General features: G+C 32.4%; 2 protein-coding genes across 2 annotated transcripts; one reads left to right on the top strand and one right to left on the bottom strand.

Moving 5' to 3' along the window:
* The first annotated feature begins 562 nt into the window (after window positions 1-562).
* Window positions 563-10,799, top strand: LOC113687805 (protein RGF1 INDUCIBLE TRANSCRIPTION FACTOR 1). The gene is made up of 3 exons (XM_072048651.1): window positions 563-5,249; window positions 8,786-8,938; window positions 10,475-10,799. The coding sequence occupies exons 1-3, from the start codon at window positions 4,989-4,991 to the stop codon at window positions 10,589-10,591; spliced, it is 531 nt and encodes a 176-aa protein (XP_071904752.1). The 5' UTR covers window positions 563-4,988; the 3' UTR covers window positions 10,592-10,799.
* A 3,401-nt stretch (window positions 10,800-14,200) lies between these two features.
* LOC113743326 (uncharacterized) lies at window positions 14,201-17,713 on the bottom strand. Its single transcript, XM_027271305.2, has 3 exons — window positions 17,387-17,713; window positions 14,739-16,040; window positions 14,201-14,611 (listed from the first exon to the last, which is right to left on the bottom strand). Exons 1-3 carry the CDS (start codon window positions 17,567-17,569, stop codon window positions 14,384-14,386), a joined length of 1,713 nt encoding a protein of 570 aa, XP_027127106.1. The 5' UTR covers window positions 17,570-17,713; the 3' UTR covers window positions 14,201-14,383.
* Between the last annotated feature and the right edge of the window lie 1,113 nt (window positions 17,714-18,826).

Here is an 18,826-nt window from a genome sequence, read left to right on the forward strand (position 1 = left end):
AGTGTTTTAAATGATTATGCAAATTGTACCACAAACTTTGAAATAAATAGTGGGAAGTTGTATATTATTTAGAGTTGGAGTCTTACAAGCAATCAAACTAACAAACTAGGAATATGTGGTACTTGAGTTCTTTAAAAATGACAACTCATGTTCAAGACATTTTATGTTTTTAAAATTTTGAAGGACAAATAAGTGATCTAACAAAAGCATAAAAACTTTAAAATTTGAGATAATATTGATTAAATATACAAAAGAAAAGAAATTTGGTCTCTAATGTGATATGTGTCTATATATATGGAAAGTTTTTAAAGATATGTATAAATATAATATTCTTTACCTTTGATATTTTCCATTTTAAGTGGAAGAATTGTATGAATTCAGTATTTTTGGGGGTGTTTTCCAAAACTTACACTATAGTAATGTATGTGAAAAACTTGTCACTATAGTTATTTGTCGGGGTGCTTTTTAAAATTTAAAATTTTATTGAGATATTATTAACAATTATTTAACTGTCTTTACCACAACCACCCACCATCACCCACCATTACCACTCGCCATCACCTCCACCCACCACTGCAACCATCTAGCCACTCCTCTCTCCTCCCTCTTTTTCTTCTTCCTTCTCCTCATTCTTCCTCTCTCCTCTTCCTTTTCCTTTCCTTCCCTCTCTCACACCCCTTTCCCTTCCCTTCCCCCATCCCCCCTTCCCATTTTCGCAACTAGACTTGGTCGCTGGAATAGGGAAAGGAGGGAAGGAGAGAAGAGAGGAGGGGAAGAGGGAGAAAGAAAAAGGAGGGGAAAAAGGAGGGGGAAGATGGAGAAAGAACAAGGAGGGAAGAGGAAGGAGAAATGAGAAGGAGAAGGGGGAAAAGAGGGAGAAAAGAGGAGGGGAAGTGGCGGTGGTGGTAGTGCTGGGTGGTGGTAGGTAGTGGTGATGGGTGATGGATAAGAGAAAAAAAGAGGGTATGATTTGGTGTGTGTCTATGTATACACACATGTATACATACATATATACATGCACGCGCAAGCGCACACACACACATATATATATGTATGCAAGCATGCATGTATGTATGTATTTCTATTAGGTGTATTTAAAAATTTTGAAGTGGTTTTGGGGTGTTTTTAAGGTTGTTTTCAGATTGTATTATTGTAAACTCCAAAAACAAAAACGCTTATTTCAAAAATAGGAAAATTCATACGGAGCCCATTGTTTTATGACTTGTAACGGATGCCAGGTAGAGTACTATACAAGGTGGGCCCTTATTTTCTTGTCCTCTTTTTTATGTTTTTTATCTCAACATTATCACATGTTAGGATTTTTTACTATAAATTTTACTCAAAATAATTTGAGTTTTGTTGTCTATTCTATGTTTACACTTTCCCATTTCATTTTAGTAAAGAATTCGATAAAAGAAAGAAGAAAATAAGGGCTAGATTTTCCATTCAATTCAACCAACAGGTACGTAAACCTTCAAATAGTTCTTATCCAACCAAATTGTATTGATTAATTTTTTAATTTCAATATCTGCAATGAATTGAAGTGGCCATTGTTCAATATTTGGTAATCAACATGATGATTTCAAGTACTATATTGGTGATATGTAATTTTATCAAAATCAACATTTTTTTTTATGTAAATTCATCAAAATCAACATTTCTTATGCACGGAAAAATTGTCTGACAGTCTAAATTTAACCTATTGTTTCATGGAATATAGTCTGATGTGTAGTTTTTGATGTATAGCCTATCCTAACTTCTAGATTGGTTGATACAAGAGCTATAAATGTGTCTTGATCTTCTTGATGTGAGATGAACACACAAAGGACTTGAAAAGTGTACTATAAATAATTCAAGATCTCATCATATATAATTGTGCAATTGGCATAACTCTATTAAATTTTTTCTTGTAATTAATTTAATTTTTATCACAAATTTATTGCACACATATTATATTAATATGTATTGCTAATGATTCTAGAGATGTTTGAACTTAGAAATAAGAAACTTATATGCTATTAGAACTCTCTAAGAACAATAATTATTTGATAATCATATAGAAGACTATTAAAGCCTTTTTTTTACCCAATTATAATTTTTTCTAGTTATTAGGAGAATCCCTTTCAAAATTCTCCTACTTGAAAATTTGGAAGTTGAACTCCTAGCCTCTTTAGGGTAAGTGCCTCTTTAGGGTAAGTGTCTGTACTAACACCCATGCCTAACTTTATCAAAATATGTATTATTAGCTTAAATGGTTATTACTTAAAAGTAATCGACAAAAGTGCAAATAGCCAAAAATATAAATTACACTTGAATATGGGAGATGATGAGCAATAACCTATCCATAAACTATGAACTTACATACACTTAAAGAATATGATATTTGTATTGTTGTATCATATAGGCTTTACTTTTTAATCCCTACAATAGCTTAATAGTCAAAGTATATATTTTCTATAGTCATCTACATATAATATAGATTAGAATTTGAATGAGAATTCCTTTTCTTGTTTTTTTTACAATTATAGGAAACTGAAAGAGTTTATGTGCATGATACATGAAACAAGAGTCCTTATCTTTCTTACAACTAATAAAGGAACTCCATTTCTTCTCGGGAATTAAATGGATTAACATACCAACCACGAATGCTTGATTTTTGAGTTAGGAAGCTATGCTGCGAGTTATGACCTCTCTTTTCGGGCCACTATTTTTGCAAGTTATAGTTGCTTATAAGGCTTTTTTTTTTGTTTTTGTTCTTCTTATAGTTCTTCGTTAGGGTATCATTTTTTCACCATTAGGATTTTATTTGGTAACTTTTTAGCTATATTTTCCTGATGATTTTTGTTCGTTGATTACATACCCAACTCTCTTAAACTCTCTTAACTTTCTTAAGACTATTAGAACGAGAACAAGGGCTAAACTTTGCTTTGATCCGTCTAACCTGAAGAGGCTTTGTTAAAGTTAAAAAAAAAAAACATTAGACGAAACAACTAAAGCTACTTGGACAAGCGAAGAAAGTATTTTGAAAAGCATCCTGCTAAAGCAACAAGGAGGGCATTGGGAAATTCTTAATGGAATATTCTGGCCTTCGTTCTCGACTCCGGTCTCGAATTACAATCTTAATATTATTTTCTCCTTTTGTTATAATAACCTAAAATTCTCTCTTAGTGTCCGTTAATGTGAACCTTGGTATCTTTAGACTTTAGAATGATATTAATTACCTAACTTTGTAGATAGTTACCATCAACACATTACATAAATATATGCATACAAATTTGTATGTATATGAATAATATGATATATTATTATCTATATTTTTTTGCATGACTACATTATCCTTATAATTTCATTGAGAAGTCAAAATATGGATGAGATTTTTTGTTAAATCTACATGATATTTCTTCGTATTATTTTTATGAAGTAGAACTTATTGGTCATAAAATATTTTATAAGGCACTTTTTCCTTGACAATTAAAGTAGGTTTTTACCTATCCTCTTGATTGTTCAATCAAAAATTTAAGAGAAGAGCAAGTTTTAGATAACTAATTATTCATTAGATATTTTACTATCTATTAACTGTAAATTTTGAATTTCGTGAGGCATTGACATATATTTCTGATTTCAACTTCACAAAAAAATTATCAATTATTTCCATGGTAGAAATAATAATTTCAGAGAAGTACTACTTAGGAGTCAATATGTGTTTTATTTGCCAAGTGGCAAACCAAATTGGTGAAGATACAAATCAATGGATTTTTTTTTTACCTCCCAACGCTCCCCACTCTTTTTCCATCCCCAACTACGAGATCTAGGATTCAAACCCTGAACCTAACAGCAAATTAATAAAGTTTAACACAAAAATTAAATTGATATTGGCACTTATGTAGATAATTTTTCGAACATGTTAGCCATAAAGCATGATATTTTGAATAACAAATATTTGATTTTTTATTTAATGACAAGTATTAATATAAAGGTATAAAAAGAAGCACTTATACAACGTCGCTAATAACTTTATCTAAATAGAACTAGAAGAAGAAGTAATCCACTAGCAAGACTACTTTTCTTCATCAACATCTAAAAGTGGGTGAAGTTCTAAAAAGAAAGAAATAATTGTAGAAAATATGAAAACAACTTATAAGCACTAGATGTTTAGAAGTTCTTTACTCATTTTAGTATGATATTTTTCTCTTAAATTACTTTCTATCAATTGCATGAGGAAATAAGGACCTTCATTTATCTTAAAAATTTTAATTTCATAGTCTTCTAAATTTGTACTTGATACAAGGATTTGTATTTTGTAATTGAATTGTTTGTACCAAAAGACAGCCAAATAATTGCAAAATTATAACAACCTTCATCAAGGTTTCTCAATGTGAAAAGTAAATTGAAGTATCTGATAGAGGTCATTACAATTTTAGAAACTGAGATAACAAATTCAAGGCATATAGCTATGATTAATTGTTTTTGTATATATGCATGCATCTACAACTATATGATGTATTCTAAACTAGGTCTACATAGGCTTAAGAAACCAATCATATTTAATATCTTCCTGTTTTGATTGTTAATTTTATATGGTAAATTATTCCTAAAATCAAATTGGTATCATACATTGATTGATTCCTTAAAAGAAATAGGTGTTATATTTAGTTCTTGAGGAAGTTTTATTCTCTCTTAATTTAGTTGAAAAACTAGGAGTTAATTTAGTATTGTTATTGTTGTTACTTATCTTTTTTTTTTTTTTTTTTGGTTAAAGAGGACAGCCCTCATCGTTATTATTCATCGTTATTATTGTTGTTACTTATCAAATGTTTGTCAGAACATCTTTAAGATAAAAATGTCAACAACATTCATGCTACATATTTTTTCTTGGATTTCTTTCTAAATTTAACAGAATATTGTATAATACCTTAAAACTTGAAATTTATAATCTCAGCAAAAACTTACCTATTCTACTTTGGCCATATATTGCTTTCTAGGAAGAAATGGATGTGCAATTTGAAAATTTCCCAAAATGGCTCGACTCCTTCTTGCAAAGGACCTTTTTTGGATCTTGCTTGAACCATGAGCTGCAAAAGAATGAATTGAATAGGTACTGCATCACTTGTGATCTAGATGCTTGCAGGTATTGTATCTCATCTGGTCTACATAACGAACACACGCTACTCAAAATACATCGGCATGTCTACAAAGATGTTGTCCCCTTGGATGAGATGGAGACTCATATGGATTGCACCAAGATCCAGGTAGTTTGAATTAATTTTAAAAGTAATAGACATATGAACTATATTAGTTTTCATTTTTGGTTCCATGAAAAATGTGAATTATAAGGCTTTCAATTTTCAACCTTGTCCAAGTAGCTTTTCGGGCCAATAGGTCTATGGAAAATTTATATCTCATCTATGCTTTTGATCTTGCCTTATTTTTCTCTTGTATTTAGAAAGACCTTCATTCTACTTATATAAATTGCTCTACCCTCATATCCAAAAGTTGGATGATCTATAAGATATACAATTTTTATTTTGAAAGACAACTAATTTCTTTTCGTTATAAAGAATTTAGTCCTAGAACTTTTCAGGGCAAAAAATCTGAATTGCATTCAAACTATTAAGTTGATCAACTTTTAACCCTTCAACAATTAAGTATATATTTTTACCCTCGAACTAGTAAAATGTTATATTCCCCACCCTTTTGGCTAGAGACAATTTTGAAAATTTCCTCAAGATTTATGTTAATATTACTTGGCACATTTAGAGTTTCAAAAATATCACTAATCTCACCTAAAACTGTACCTTTTGTAACAATCTCACCTTGTATCATTAATAAGAGAGATGTATTTTCCTCCCAATTCTACCTTTCTATATTGTCTTATGCCGAATTTTCTACCAAATTGATTATAATATCAGATGTTTTGCCTAAAAATTTTCTTTTCTGTAATATTTTGCCTAAAAATTGTTAAAGTAGTGAAGATAGTTTTGTGAATTCTCGTGCTATGATAGTGATTAATAATCCCATCTCATTGATATGGTAGTTGAGTGATATTCTTGAAACTTCAAAGGTGTTAAGAGATATTGTCATAAATCTCGGGGGAGGTTTCTGAAATTATCTCTAGCCAAAAGAGTGAAAATTATATCCTTTTATAAGTTCGAGGGGGTAATAATATGCACTTCATAGTTGAAGGGCTAAAAGTCAACTAATTATATAATTTGAGAGCCATTTAGATTAATTGTCTAATTTTTTATTTCTTGCAATTATTTATCCAAGAACTATGGTTTTACACCACTCTAGTCTTTTAGTAGTTGTTTTGACCAAATCTTGTATTTTTGACACTACTGACTACTAAGTAAGGGGGCATGTTTGAATATATTTAGCCTCACATAGTCACATGACATCAAACATGTTAAATTTATATTAGTATCTAAGTAAGTATCAAAAGATTGGATTTTGAATGCCTCAAAATCTCCAATTCAATTCGTTTTAAGTAGAAATACTCTCTAAAATTTTGCTTAATGTCTAGTTTGATTCAAACTGCTTGTTTCAAACTGCATACTTTTAATCAAATGTCTAATTTGTTTCTAATTATACTCAAAATAAAAAATACTATAGTTGGTAAATTTCTCAAGGTTCTCAGAAGTTGCTCAAGATAGATTCATTTATGTTTGTTCTTCATTTTGGAAACTTCATCTGGTCTAAATTAACATAAGGTACTCCATCTAAACAAACATACGGTTAATGTACCATAACAATTTGGTTGGAATGGTGCCTACTCCACTGTATAACAACCTTTGAAACACAAGTTTAGCTACTTATTTTAAGTATCCTAATATTTTTTTGAAATTGCCATGATTTTACTAATGGTATTGAATTAGCTCTAATTCACTGGCTTTCACCTAACTTTAAATATCTCTATAGGCATTGTATGATTTCATAAGGGAAATTGTATTCCAAAATTCCTAGTACAATCATTTCTAGATTTATAACTTTGACTTCGAGCCTAGTTTTTGAAACTTATATCATTTGGCCTTGATTTTGATGAAACATTCATGCTCTTGGCCTATTCATAGGGAGACCTCTCTCTTGTTAGTTTTCTTCTACAAAGTTTGTTAAAAAATTTTTATAAGAAAACTTATATCTATCCCAATCTTTTAAAATTGTTTGGTTTACTTTCATTTGCCTTCACTTGAAAAAGTACTTCAATTATGATTATTATTTAGCTCTAGAGAGAATTCAATTTGAGGTCATCACTCACCTAGAAAATTCTTAGTTGTTCAAAAGGACTGAATTATACTTTATTTTTATTATCTGTTTGGGTGTTCAATTTTCTGATATAAAATCAAGACAATGTGAAAATTTGTTTTGTTTTTTTGCTATTGCTTAAAAGGTATCATAGTAGGATGATAATGAGTCAAAGAGATAAAATTGCATTATGAAACTTTCTTTTCTATTCTTGAAGATATTAAATCAATATTCATGGCAAAGATTAGTTTGAGTTTTCATTAATGTGACATTATTTAAAATATTTCTTTGCATTTTAAACTAGTTGTTATATGACAAAAATGTTTTTAGAAAAAGAAAAATAATGATGGCATACCCATAATTTTAATTAAGAAAAAGGTATTCTACAAATACACTTTTGTGAAACTTAACAAGTAACCTATATATATATATATGTCTCGTCAGTAGGATTTGTGGAGTTTCTTTGTTTGTCAAACAAAGAACTTTTCTCAGTTAGTTTTGAAAATTTTGAAAGTAAAATACAATTCCACTATTCTATATTTACTTTTAATGCATATAAAAGTTTTACATCAAAATTATTTTTAAATAAGTACTATATCAGTTTTGGATAAAATCTTAAATGGCCAAGACACCATGTCTTTTTAAAATTATAAACATGATGTCTTCAATGTATATATGAAATCCATTAAAAGGTATATTGTGAAAAATTAAATGAAGTACCTATCTTCGTCTTGTTCACAACCTATATCCGGACAGTTTGTTTAAAATTTAATGCCCTTATATTCACAATTTTGGACTTCTTAATCATTTTAATACTAAAAAGATGAAAATTCTGTGAATGTGGTGTGAATATGAATTAATTTGTCACCCCAAATGAAATTATTATCTTTTCAAGTCAGATCAAGGTGTAGAACAAATATATTAGATCAAAATCTATGGACCTGGATTTTTTGAGTTTTTGGTCGACTAAGCGAAATACCTTTAACAGCAAATTCAAGGTATTTTTATCAAATCTAAAATAATCTTGTTGTAGCCTCATGTTGAACTCAACTTAGGGCTGCTAGCAATCTAAAAAATCATAAGTAGAAGAAAGACAAAACTCTCTACTAGCTATCAAGAAAATATGTACAAATGATTACATATCTTTGCATGGTGATGGCAATAAATAAAACTAATATACATCCACTATCATATTTACAATGATATATCATACTTATAGTAATGAGTTCTAAGGATAGCTTGTTTTGTAGCAATAAATCACATTCATGCTTTGGCAAGTGAGTTTTTTGGGTGTTTGTCTAAAACTTTACTGTACCTTACAGTAGAAGTTTTTTAAAAAAATTTTGAAGTGTGTTTTTTTTTAATATTTTAAAGTGTATAGTTTAAAATTTTTGAAAAATTTTTTGAGGTTACTGTAGCTAAAGTTTTTTAAAAACTTGTAGCAGACAAACTTGGCAAAAAACATGGCTGCCAAACAAGGCGCCCTTATCTTACTTTTTCTCTTATGCTGATGAAATTTTTTTGATTTTTGATTTTTCCAATTCAGCCATACAAATGCAACAAAAAATGGGTTGTTGCTTTGAATCCTCTTCCGCACTGTGGTTCAGGTGCACAAATTGAGGGAGATGTATCATGTGATGTGTGTAAGAGAAGATTGAATGACCCTGATCAGTATCGCTATTGTTGTATTGCCTGTAAGGTAGAATAGACTAGAAATCAATTCTTCTGTAAGTTTTCACATTGTTTTGTATTTTTTTTAAGGTTGCATCATTATGGTAACACATCTCTTAGTTCCTTTTGTTAAAGGATAAAAAATTCTATTATGTGAATACATGATTTTGAATCCTGCAATGTGCTGCTAAATGGGAGAGTGGTAGGGAGATTTCTATAGTTCAAATTTTCCAATCAATTTCATTTGCAAGTATAAAAAAAATTAAAAAGTTCAAAACCATAGGTATACTTTTTACTTTTGCATGTCTAATGGCATTACTATTCTACAAAATGAAACTAACATAAATAGTAAAATGATTTAAATTATGTTCTATACAAAAAAGTAGCAAGTGATATACATATTTTGGTATTTTTAAGATTTTTTTTGGTGCTTACAAAATAACTTGTTGGACAAATTCAAAACTTCAATTCGCCCATCTCTCAATTATGCTAAACTAACTCTTGGAGTACTTAGATAAATAGGTGGATTTAATTCTAGGGATTGGTATATAAGTGCAATGCATCTCTTTCATATGTAGAATATTTTGCAAGTATGAGAAATTGACTTCCCTTACTACATACTCCCTCCATCCACTATCACTACCATGGCCTTATAGTCATTTTGGACCATAAGAGATAATTTTAAAAAAATAAAGGAAAGACTATAGTAATTCTCTACTTATAAGCATACATTTTCTCCTTGTTCTATCATAAACTATCTTTATAATATTACTTTAGGATCATCATATTTATCAGGTTATATTACTATAAAACATGCTAAAATGAGGGTTTTAGAAAAGAAGAATGGTGAAGTAGAGACATGGATGAGATATTGAGACTTTAGGAGTGGGCTTGCAAAATATAAAAATAGAACAATATAGGAATAGGCTAATCTATCTATGTTGGCTACAAATAGGTGCTGACATTCTAGTAAGTAACATAAAGAGGATGTTTTCATAAGGGGACTTTCAGTATCGTCACCATATAAGGGTGATTTAGACCCAAGATTCAAGAGTTAGTGGTTGAAAAGGTAACTTATGTGATTTGGCATCGAGAAAGGGCTTTTGAGAGAGTGGGAAATAGATGTAGATTAGAATCTAAGGATGATTGTAATGAAAGATATAAGAGGTAGGAGTATGAAAGACAACTTGTGATATGGCATTGTTGAATAGAGGAGTTTAAAAGGATGAAAAATGTGTTTAAGTTAGAGTACATAAGAAAATCAATGAAATATCAATTGGATTAGATGTACCTTTTAAATATTAATGGGCAAAAAAAAAAAAATTTTTTTGGTTTAGTCTAAGCAAATTTTATCATATTAATATTCCAAGGTAGTGTAAAGCCATGATTCAAGTTGTTGGTGTTACTTGGAATTGAGTGAAAGTTCAAAGAATACATGGCAATTAATGACTCTTTACTCCATATGTTGTTGCTTTACATTGTACCATCCTTTTCTTATTTAGTCGGAATTTAAAGACTCATCGTGATTATGCATTCTTATTTCTTTTCACTTGAATATCTATAGGTGGAAGCATTTTCAAGGAAGAGAAAAGAGATGGAGGGTTCATCACTAGAGTGTACAATTGTTGAAAGGCCAAAGCGCAGAAGAAAGGGAGTCCCTCAAAGAGCTCATTTTTATTAGGTCTGGACTGCATGTACCATCTACTGATTCATGCTTTAGACATAATATCTACCAATCCAATTCAACATTACTGTTGCCTTGTGAGCTTCAATTTTCACCAGCATAAGTGGAAAAGTTTGTGACTAATTCGATCCAACTACTTTGGATTTTGGTTCAACTTTTATTTTATTGAACTTAGTTGTATGGGATAATTTGGTCACAATTTGAATTTTTTGATGGTTGATGCTGTTAATTGACAATTTGAGGTTGTCTTGTGGTAAACTTATTAGGACTTAAAGTAGAAATTGGTTCATAAGTTTTCATGGGTTCTTTTTATGGATTAAGTTCAAATGATAGTAGACTTGGTTGTCTTGGAATCAGCCTTCCTCTTTGATTAGCCCCCATTCATAGGCAGCATCATACTATTCATGACTTGGGATCCGATAACATATCATGAGCTTATATTTAACCTTAAAATTCAAAAAACAGGTGACAATAGCGTTTCTTATCTGAAACCATACAAGTTCTTTTATTTTTTGTTTGGATGCAGATAATATAGTTGTGTAACAACTATATTGTCTGTGGAGCCAGTAGCTCAATCAGGCGAAGTTTTTCCTCTTTTTTATGTGTATCATATAAATGTTTTCAAAAGTTGCAATAGGGTAGTAATATTGGAAAATTATCTCATTGAAGAATGGGTTTTAATATTATTGTTTAATATTTTTTGTTACAATAAGAATAAATTTATCATAATTCACACTAAACAAATTTTAGAATTTTTTGCCAAAATAACTATCTTTCTAAAAAATATTCTCAATGTAATTCACTTTCAAATTTTATTTCGATAATGATGTTGCTATTGCCACCTAATTATCCTAACTGCTACGCAGAATAATAGGAAAGGAAATGTTTCAAATTTTATTCTCACGTTAATCTATTTATTTCCACATAGATTCCCAAATTAAAAGGAAAATGACCATGCGTAAAATTTATTCGATATATCCAATCTACTAAAAATTGTACTCTTGTTTTCTACTACCACCATTGTATCTCTTAGAATTGTGCTTAACTACTATATTGCAATTCTTTTCTTTTTTTTCTTGCAATTTGTAATTATATCTATGATAAAGTTCTAAATCTATTCATTTTAGTATTTTGTAGTATTTTATATTAGAACACATGCACATAAATTCTGGACAAAAAAATGATCAAAATTTAATTTGACATAAAAGAATTCCATGTCAAAAGCAAAAGGAAGTGAAGAAAAATCTCTTGCATTCGAAAACCATGATTACTAGCATATGAATTTAGCCTTGACAATATCAAGAATAACATAATATAAGAGTCAAGGATTGTTAACCACTGATCTTTGGAAAACAAGCATTGTGTTTTGAGAAAAAGTGAACTGTCTTTCTTGTTCATTCATTAAAAATAAAAAGAACGATTAATGTAATGAGGAGGGATCATAATGAAAAAAATGGAAAATATAACATTTCGAGTCCGTTTGTTTCGGGTGAAAATGTTTTCCAGGAAAATATTTTCCTAATTTCCCGTGTTTGGTTGCACAAAAGTTACTGAAAACATTTTCCTATGTAAAATATTTTCACTCATCTTATGGAAAACAACTTCCCTTCCAAACTTACTGAAGTTGTTTTCCGAAATGCATGCATCCCGCTTGTAGTATGTTCCAAACTTACTGAAAACATCTTGTAGTATGTTCTTTTTTTTTTTTTAGTATAAACAGGAGGACTCGAACCCAAAACCTCTTCCTTACACTCCCTCCCCCGTACCACCCAACCCAACCCTCCCCTAGTATATTCAAAATAAAAAAAAAATCTCATCCTGCTCATCTTATGCTAGTAATTAATTATGTATAATAGGGACATTCTTTTCTAAAGAAACTTTCAGCAGTGAGAGTGTAAGATATATGTCACAATAAGCATTGCATGTGATTGATATTTGACACTAAATGGCCAGCAATTTGTTTATTGCTTAAGGAGATATTTTTTATTCATATATACATTTCTCCAAAATTTTTTAAAGTTAAACAATGAGATAAATTTTCTTATTTTGCATGGGAAGAAGTATGTAGTTATAATGTGTAGAAAGTAAAGATAGAGATAAAAGTGAAAATATTTCAAAAGTTAAACAAACACCAGAAAAATGAAGTAAGAAAATATTTTCAATAAGCTAACCAAACACCTGAAAATGATGAAAGGGAAATGATTTTCATGGAAAATTACTTCCACGGAAAATATTTTCCCAAGGAAAACATTTTACTTCCAACCAAACAGACCCTTCGTGGGATTAGTTTTCCTTTCTGGGCGTGTACATTGCAATATATACACTAGACATGGAATAAAGTTATTAGTTGTATTAGTTTGGGAATATTTTATGAATAGAAGATTTTTTGGTTAAAAACTTCAATTTTTAAGGGTTTGTCTAACAAATGTGCAATATAGACTTTAGGTGTTCATATTTTGGAAACGAAATGTGGGGAAAGTGTATAAATGTAAGGAAAGATAATAATTATTAATTTGTACATTCATATGATAAATTATGTATGATTTTAGTGTATTAAAAAGTGGTAAGTTAGGTGTGATTTAGGTGTAGTTACAAATGCCCATTAGCCACCCGTTGGGGAAATCCAATTTTTAGAATAAAGTTTACGAAAACTTAAAACACAAGATGATGTAATACTGGACTGTCCACAGGCATAGTTATAAAATTCGACCCGATTCGACGGTCAAACCAGTTAATTAGGTGAACCGGCCATAAGACTGGGATGAGTTGTTAATTAAATCAGCTAAACAACAAATCCATTGACCTGTTAACAATCTAGTGATTCAATCGGTAAATAAAAAAAATCGTCAATTGAATCGCAGGTTGAACCACTAACTTAAAAATTTTACTACTTTTATAATTTAAAATATATTATTACATTATGTAAGATAACTATTGTGCAACCTGCAGTTAAACTGCTTAACCCGCAATTAAACCAATGATCCGATGATCCAGTCTCCTCTCCGGGTTGAGCTCCGAATGGCGTTTAATAATTACTAGTTTTTGGGCCCTGCACCAAGCGCAGGGTAGCCTGTGTTGGGGGTGATGGATTTTGTTATGTGATTGGGAGGATTTTGTTGATGGAAAGACCAAGACACCCGGCCCCACGAAGTCAAAGTCATCAGAATTACCATCGAAACCGGCCCCACGAAGTCATCAAAATTACCGTCGAAACCGACCCATGACTGCACTGTAGCTATTCCCCCTTCCCCCTTTTATATATTTAAGATGTTCACAGGTTTTCAGTGAATTGTTTGCTTGATTTTCTAGGCCTTTACTCAATAAAATTAACTTGCATAATCACAACATTATATAAGAGCAATAAAAAATGGAAACAAGAACCTGTATTCAAACAAGTTTTGCAATTCTTTCTCTTTTTCTTATCCTGTATTTCTTTTCATTTTATGCACCTTGTTACACAGGATGTAACAAATGCTAATACAAAAAGTTTTTGCAACCCGTGAGAATGACACGATGAATGCGAGCGACTGTATATTCGTGAACTTCTTTCGTGAACTTCTCTTCTGTAGGACATCTCAACCAGACTAGAGGAAAAAAACATACCAGTACACAACGTCATTTCATTATTTTCCATTGCAATGGCAGATGTAAAAGGTACAAAAGAAATTCGCAAATATTACAATTTCTGCAGCCTGCAAGCAAGCAGCCAAAAAATAAGATAGATACATTAGTAACAAATTTGGAGCAATTGCTCGAGTTTGCAACCCTAGCATAAATATTCTTCGAGATTTAACTCTTCTGATGAACAGCAACATGGTGTACGTCCATATCCTTCAACATGACTGAACGGCCACACGAATCACAGGGAGCTGTCCTAGACCCACACAGACTTTCATGCTCTGAAAGTCCTCGTAATCTATCTCGTATATCTGCAGCAGATGTCCCAGCTTGAACCATGTCTCCACAAAACCGGCATATAACTAACCGCAGTGGACACTCAGAGGACTGGTGTTGCACCTGAAGCATAAAACAGTGAAATGTTAGCAGGATCAGCGAAGCAACAAAATAATACACAAAAGTATCGTGTAGCTGATATTCAGAGTGGAAAGGTAACAAACAATAGTTCAAAGTGCGTGTTGCTTACCATCTGTTCTTTCTCAAGGACAATTCCACAAGGGCATTGGAGTGGCTCATGAAAAACTTTCATGTGCTTTTCAATCTCTCCTTGTTGAAAAGCATTCCCACATTTCTTGCAGTGGACATGGTTTTTGGCCTCCTCAATCCTGAGAACAACACCACAACCAGCATGCTGACAGACAATGTTGTGTCTGCGACAATAAGCCTCATGTAGGGCTATCGTCCTCAAAGGAATGTAATGCTTGCAGTTACTGCACTCCACAGTATCTGCATCAATCGTTGACGAGGAAGACACAGCTTGCTGACCCACCTTAGGCTTCAAGTTGTCTTGAATATTTACGGATGCCTGATACTTTGTTTTCCCCTTGAAGCCATATATACCAATACTATAAGTTCCTGGGCCCAAGCTCAGGTCCTTGGAGCTAAGTATCAATACTTTTGAACCAACGTCATGAGAAGACCATCCATGCTGGTGTTGTGTGGGAAATAAGAGTGGATGCTTGGACACGTAAATATCACAGTCTCCATCTTGTGTCTGTGGTTCTATCCTTATTTCAATTTTGGCATCCCCAGGGGAAATTCTATTCCAAGTCCCATCATCTATCACAAATTTATAATACATGTAATTCCCTTCCTCAACAGCTCCAGATTCTGATTTCCCAAATGTGAGAGGTCTCAATACTTGATGATTGGCTTTCTCTGGATTCGAATCGGAGCCAATAATATCAACTTCAATATCAGTTTCTAGAACAGACACACTTGAAGAGGGCTTCAACTCAAGAACACGTAAATTGTATGTTAGGACACCATGATTAACCCTCAGCATGTCACCTTCTGACAGAGTTGCATGCTGGCGAAGGCTTGTTTCAAGGACAGCCTTGTGATTTGGAATGTCAGAAAAGCCATATTCATCGGGCTGAAGTTTTGCAAATGTCCCTTTTGGCAACCATACATAACGGACCTCAACCATTGGTAACATAGAAGTCTCCGCTGGGAACAGGTTACTCCATACATGAGGCGGTACTCCTACAGAACCTTCATCAGCAGTAAACTCCAGAACACCAGCATGTGTTGTCCTACGATTTTGACTTCCAGAATTCATAGTTTCTGAAAGGTCATCTTTTACAATCACAGACAAGGAAAAGTGCAATGGCCCCTTATCAAAAGCACCCTGCTCCGACAACTCTGAGAAGCAGGATGGTGGCAACTTTATTTTATCTCCATTTCCCTGGTAAGGCATAGCTTCTAGCATACGAGAAAAAATAACTCCTCGTCCCACAAGCCTATCCTCCTCCATTTGCTGATTAGCCTGCAAAAAAGTAATTGAATCCATGTTAGATTCCAAAACTGAATCATGAGGCAGTAATTACATAGAGTGCTTCCATCATTTTTTTTGTAGCAGATAAAAAAATAAGTAAGTTGAGGAGTGGACTAAGAAACTGTTCATTTTTGTCGCATGCACCACAATTTAAACTTTAATTAATTCTTCCTATTAAATTTTGAATTACGAAAAACTAGCCTAATATTGAATTACCAAAAATTTTGCACCATATTCTCAAAGACAGTTGAGTCAATATTACAGAGTATTCAACTAGGGGTATGATCAGCTAAAGTTCCTGTATGCTAAGTAAGTGCAAAGATGACGTGACATGAGACTAACAGTGCAAACCACATTGCAGTTCTCGCGAGAATTAAGTGACAAAACAATCAGTGAACTTCACAAAAGCTCCGACAACCAAATTTAGACGGTTGCAGGTGAAGAAACTCATGATGCAGTACACATGGGTCGCCATTCAATTGTGCAGAAACAACATTTTTTTAAGCCAATACCAAAGCCCATTGATCCCCTCACAATCAACAATTCCATTTAGCCTACAGGAGATATCCATTGTGATCAAAAGTACCTCAACAGTGATTCGTTTGCTGTCATTCTATAGCTGCTCTATCATACACTTCATTCATTTGCCATTTAGAAGTGAACGATACATTTCTTTGTTTACTAAATGCTCCAAATTTCACATCGTAGTACATTGATTCTTCATTCCTTCATACTGCTACTTAACTTTCCAGATTTCTTCAACAAATCTTAAAGCACACAATTGTAATCCTCATCACAACAGGGTTCAATGATCAGTCACAAACCAGTAGATCATTGGAACCTCCAAGTCATTAACATTTACACGAACAACTTAACCCACCTTTAACTACATGATTAATAACAATTCCAATCACCACTCAACATATATTTTCTCTAATTTCTTTTTTTCCATTTTTCTCTTCCACTAAAACCATTAATATACTCCATTCAACTGGAGAGAAAGTTTCCTTAAACTTTTAATGATTTATCGACTCATTAATGTTCTTTCATTATCCAATCCTGCTATCTCTCTCCATTTTCCACAAATTAAACTTCACTAAGAAGTCCAAAAGTTAGTAATAATTCTTTTAAGGAATGCAATGATATCTAATCCCAAGTAACAAATTCTCATTAAGACCTATAAATCCCACTTAAAAAAAGTACTAAAAAAATTCCCTAAATCCTTAATTTGTGCTATTAGAACAGCAAAAGATCAAAAGCAATTCAAGCAGTTTAGCTTTAGACTTAAATTAAAATAAATATAAAAAACGAAAATAAAAACAAACTAACTGACGAACCTTGGCTTCGGCTTCTGCAGCATCGAGCCGGCGGGCGCGCTGGGCGGCTTCAAGCGCTTCACGTTGACGAAGGGCTTCTTGCTTGGCTTTCTTTTCTCTCTCGATTTTCAATTTCGCTCTTTCTTTCCTTTCCTTTTGCTCTCTCTCAAGCTTCTCTCGGGCTCTTCTCAGCTCGAAATCCATCTCTGCGATAAATTCCCACAAAAATTCTCTCACCGGAGGAAAATTCGAGATGGGTTTATTGAGGATTTAGAGGATTTCTTTGAGTTGAAGAACAAGAGAACGATCCAATTCTTGATGGAATTTTGATTTGATTTTGTCTGTTTGGTTGTTCGTTGGTTTGGTTTTTGTAGCGAATCAGACAAATGGAGCTTCCTTAAAATGGTTTTGGGTTCAGTACTACTTGTTCGAGAAGGATCTGGGCTTTTCGGGTTGTGGATGGGTCTATTTTGGTTGGCTTAAAGGGGCGCGGTGGTCCAACTCGGGAGAGAACCCGTTATACGTGTGGCAGGTATGGAATTTCGGAGGATTTATTTGGTCTAACAAATTTGGGCATTTTTTTCCTTCTTTTTTGTGTGTTCATATGAGAACTGAGAAGCCTTACGAGTTAAAGGGCAAAGAAGAGGGGAATTTAGGGTTGATTTGGAAACCCAACACATTTATATAAAACCAAAAAAATGATAAAACATAAAGAAAACATTTTATATGAGAATTGAGAAACCTTACCAGGAAAAGGGAAAAGAAGAGAAGAGATTTAGGATTAATTTGGAATCCAAATTGGCATGAATGTAGATGGGGCTGCGAGTGGAAATCAGAGAGTAGCTGGATGTGGAGGGATAATCAGAGATGCAACAGGCTGCTGGCAAGGCGGTTTCTCGGTTAATCTAGGTTATACAACTAATGTAGTAGCAGAACTTTGGGGTATTCTAATAGGATTAAAGTTGACATGGAATAAAGGGATACACAAGTTTTTGATTGAAACAAACTCTAAACCTATGCATGGAGTTGAGACGAAGAAGTACACAAGAGAGCGCACACTTCAATCTCATTTTGCAAATTAAGAATCAATTCAAGAAACAATGGGATTGTAAACTGCAACATCAATGGAGAGAGAGCAACAAATATGCTGATCAATTAGCTAAGTGCAATCTAATGCATGGACTGGGAGAAGAAATTTATCATGATAGACCTTCATCTTCGATTAGAAATCTGTTAGCCTATGATTTTATTAGCGTCACCACGCCAAAGCTAGTTCAAGCGTAATGGATCTCCATACTCTCCACCGTCCCATATCACCAAAAAAGAAAAAAAATTGAATCCAAAACATTTATATAAAACCAAAAAAAGATGATAAAACGTAAAGAAAAAAATGGGTCAATAGTCCAAAGATAAAGGACCAAAATGGTTGTTTCTCCTAAGTTTTAATTGTACATGCTACGC

The sequence above is a fragment of the Coffea arabica genome, chromosome 5e (assembly GCF_036785885.1).
Source record: "Coffea arabica cultivar ET-39 chromosome 5e, Coffea Arabica ET-39 HiFi, whole genome shotgun sequence".
Lineage (NCBI taxonomy): Eukaryota > Viridiplantae > Streptophyta > Magnoliopsida > Gentianales > Rubiaceae > Coffea > Coffea arabica.

Excerpts from the sequence above, each read along its gene's own strand:
- LOC113687805 (XM_072048651.1), top strand. The coding sequence starts at position 4,989 with ATGGATGTGCAATTTGAAAATTTCCCAAAATGGCTCGACTCCTTCTTG. Across the intron at positions 5,250-8,785 it reads TGGATTGCACCAAGATCCAG|CCATACAAATGCAACAAAAA; the intron begins GTAGTTTGAATT and ends TTTCCAATTCAG. Across the intron at positions 8,939-10,474 it reads ATTGTTGTATTGCCTGTAAG|GTGGAAGCATTTTCAAGGAA; the intron begins GTAGAATAGACT and ends GAATATCTATAG.
- LOC113743326 (XM_027271305.2), bottom strand. The coding sequence starts at position 17,569 with ATGGATTTCGAGCTGAGAAGAGCCCGAGAGAAGCTTGAGAGAGAGCAA. Across the intron at positions 16,041-17,386 it reads CTGCAGAAGCCGAAGCCAAG|GCTAATCAGCAAATGGAGGA; the intron begins GTTCGTCAGTTA and ends ACTTTTTTGCAG. Across the intron at positions 14,612-14,738 it reads TCCTTGAGAAAGAACAGATG|GTGCAACACCAGTCCTCTGA; the intron begins GTAAGCAACACG and ends TTTATGCTTCAG.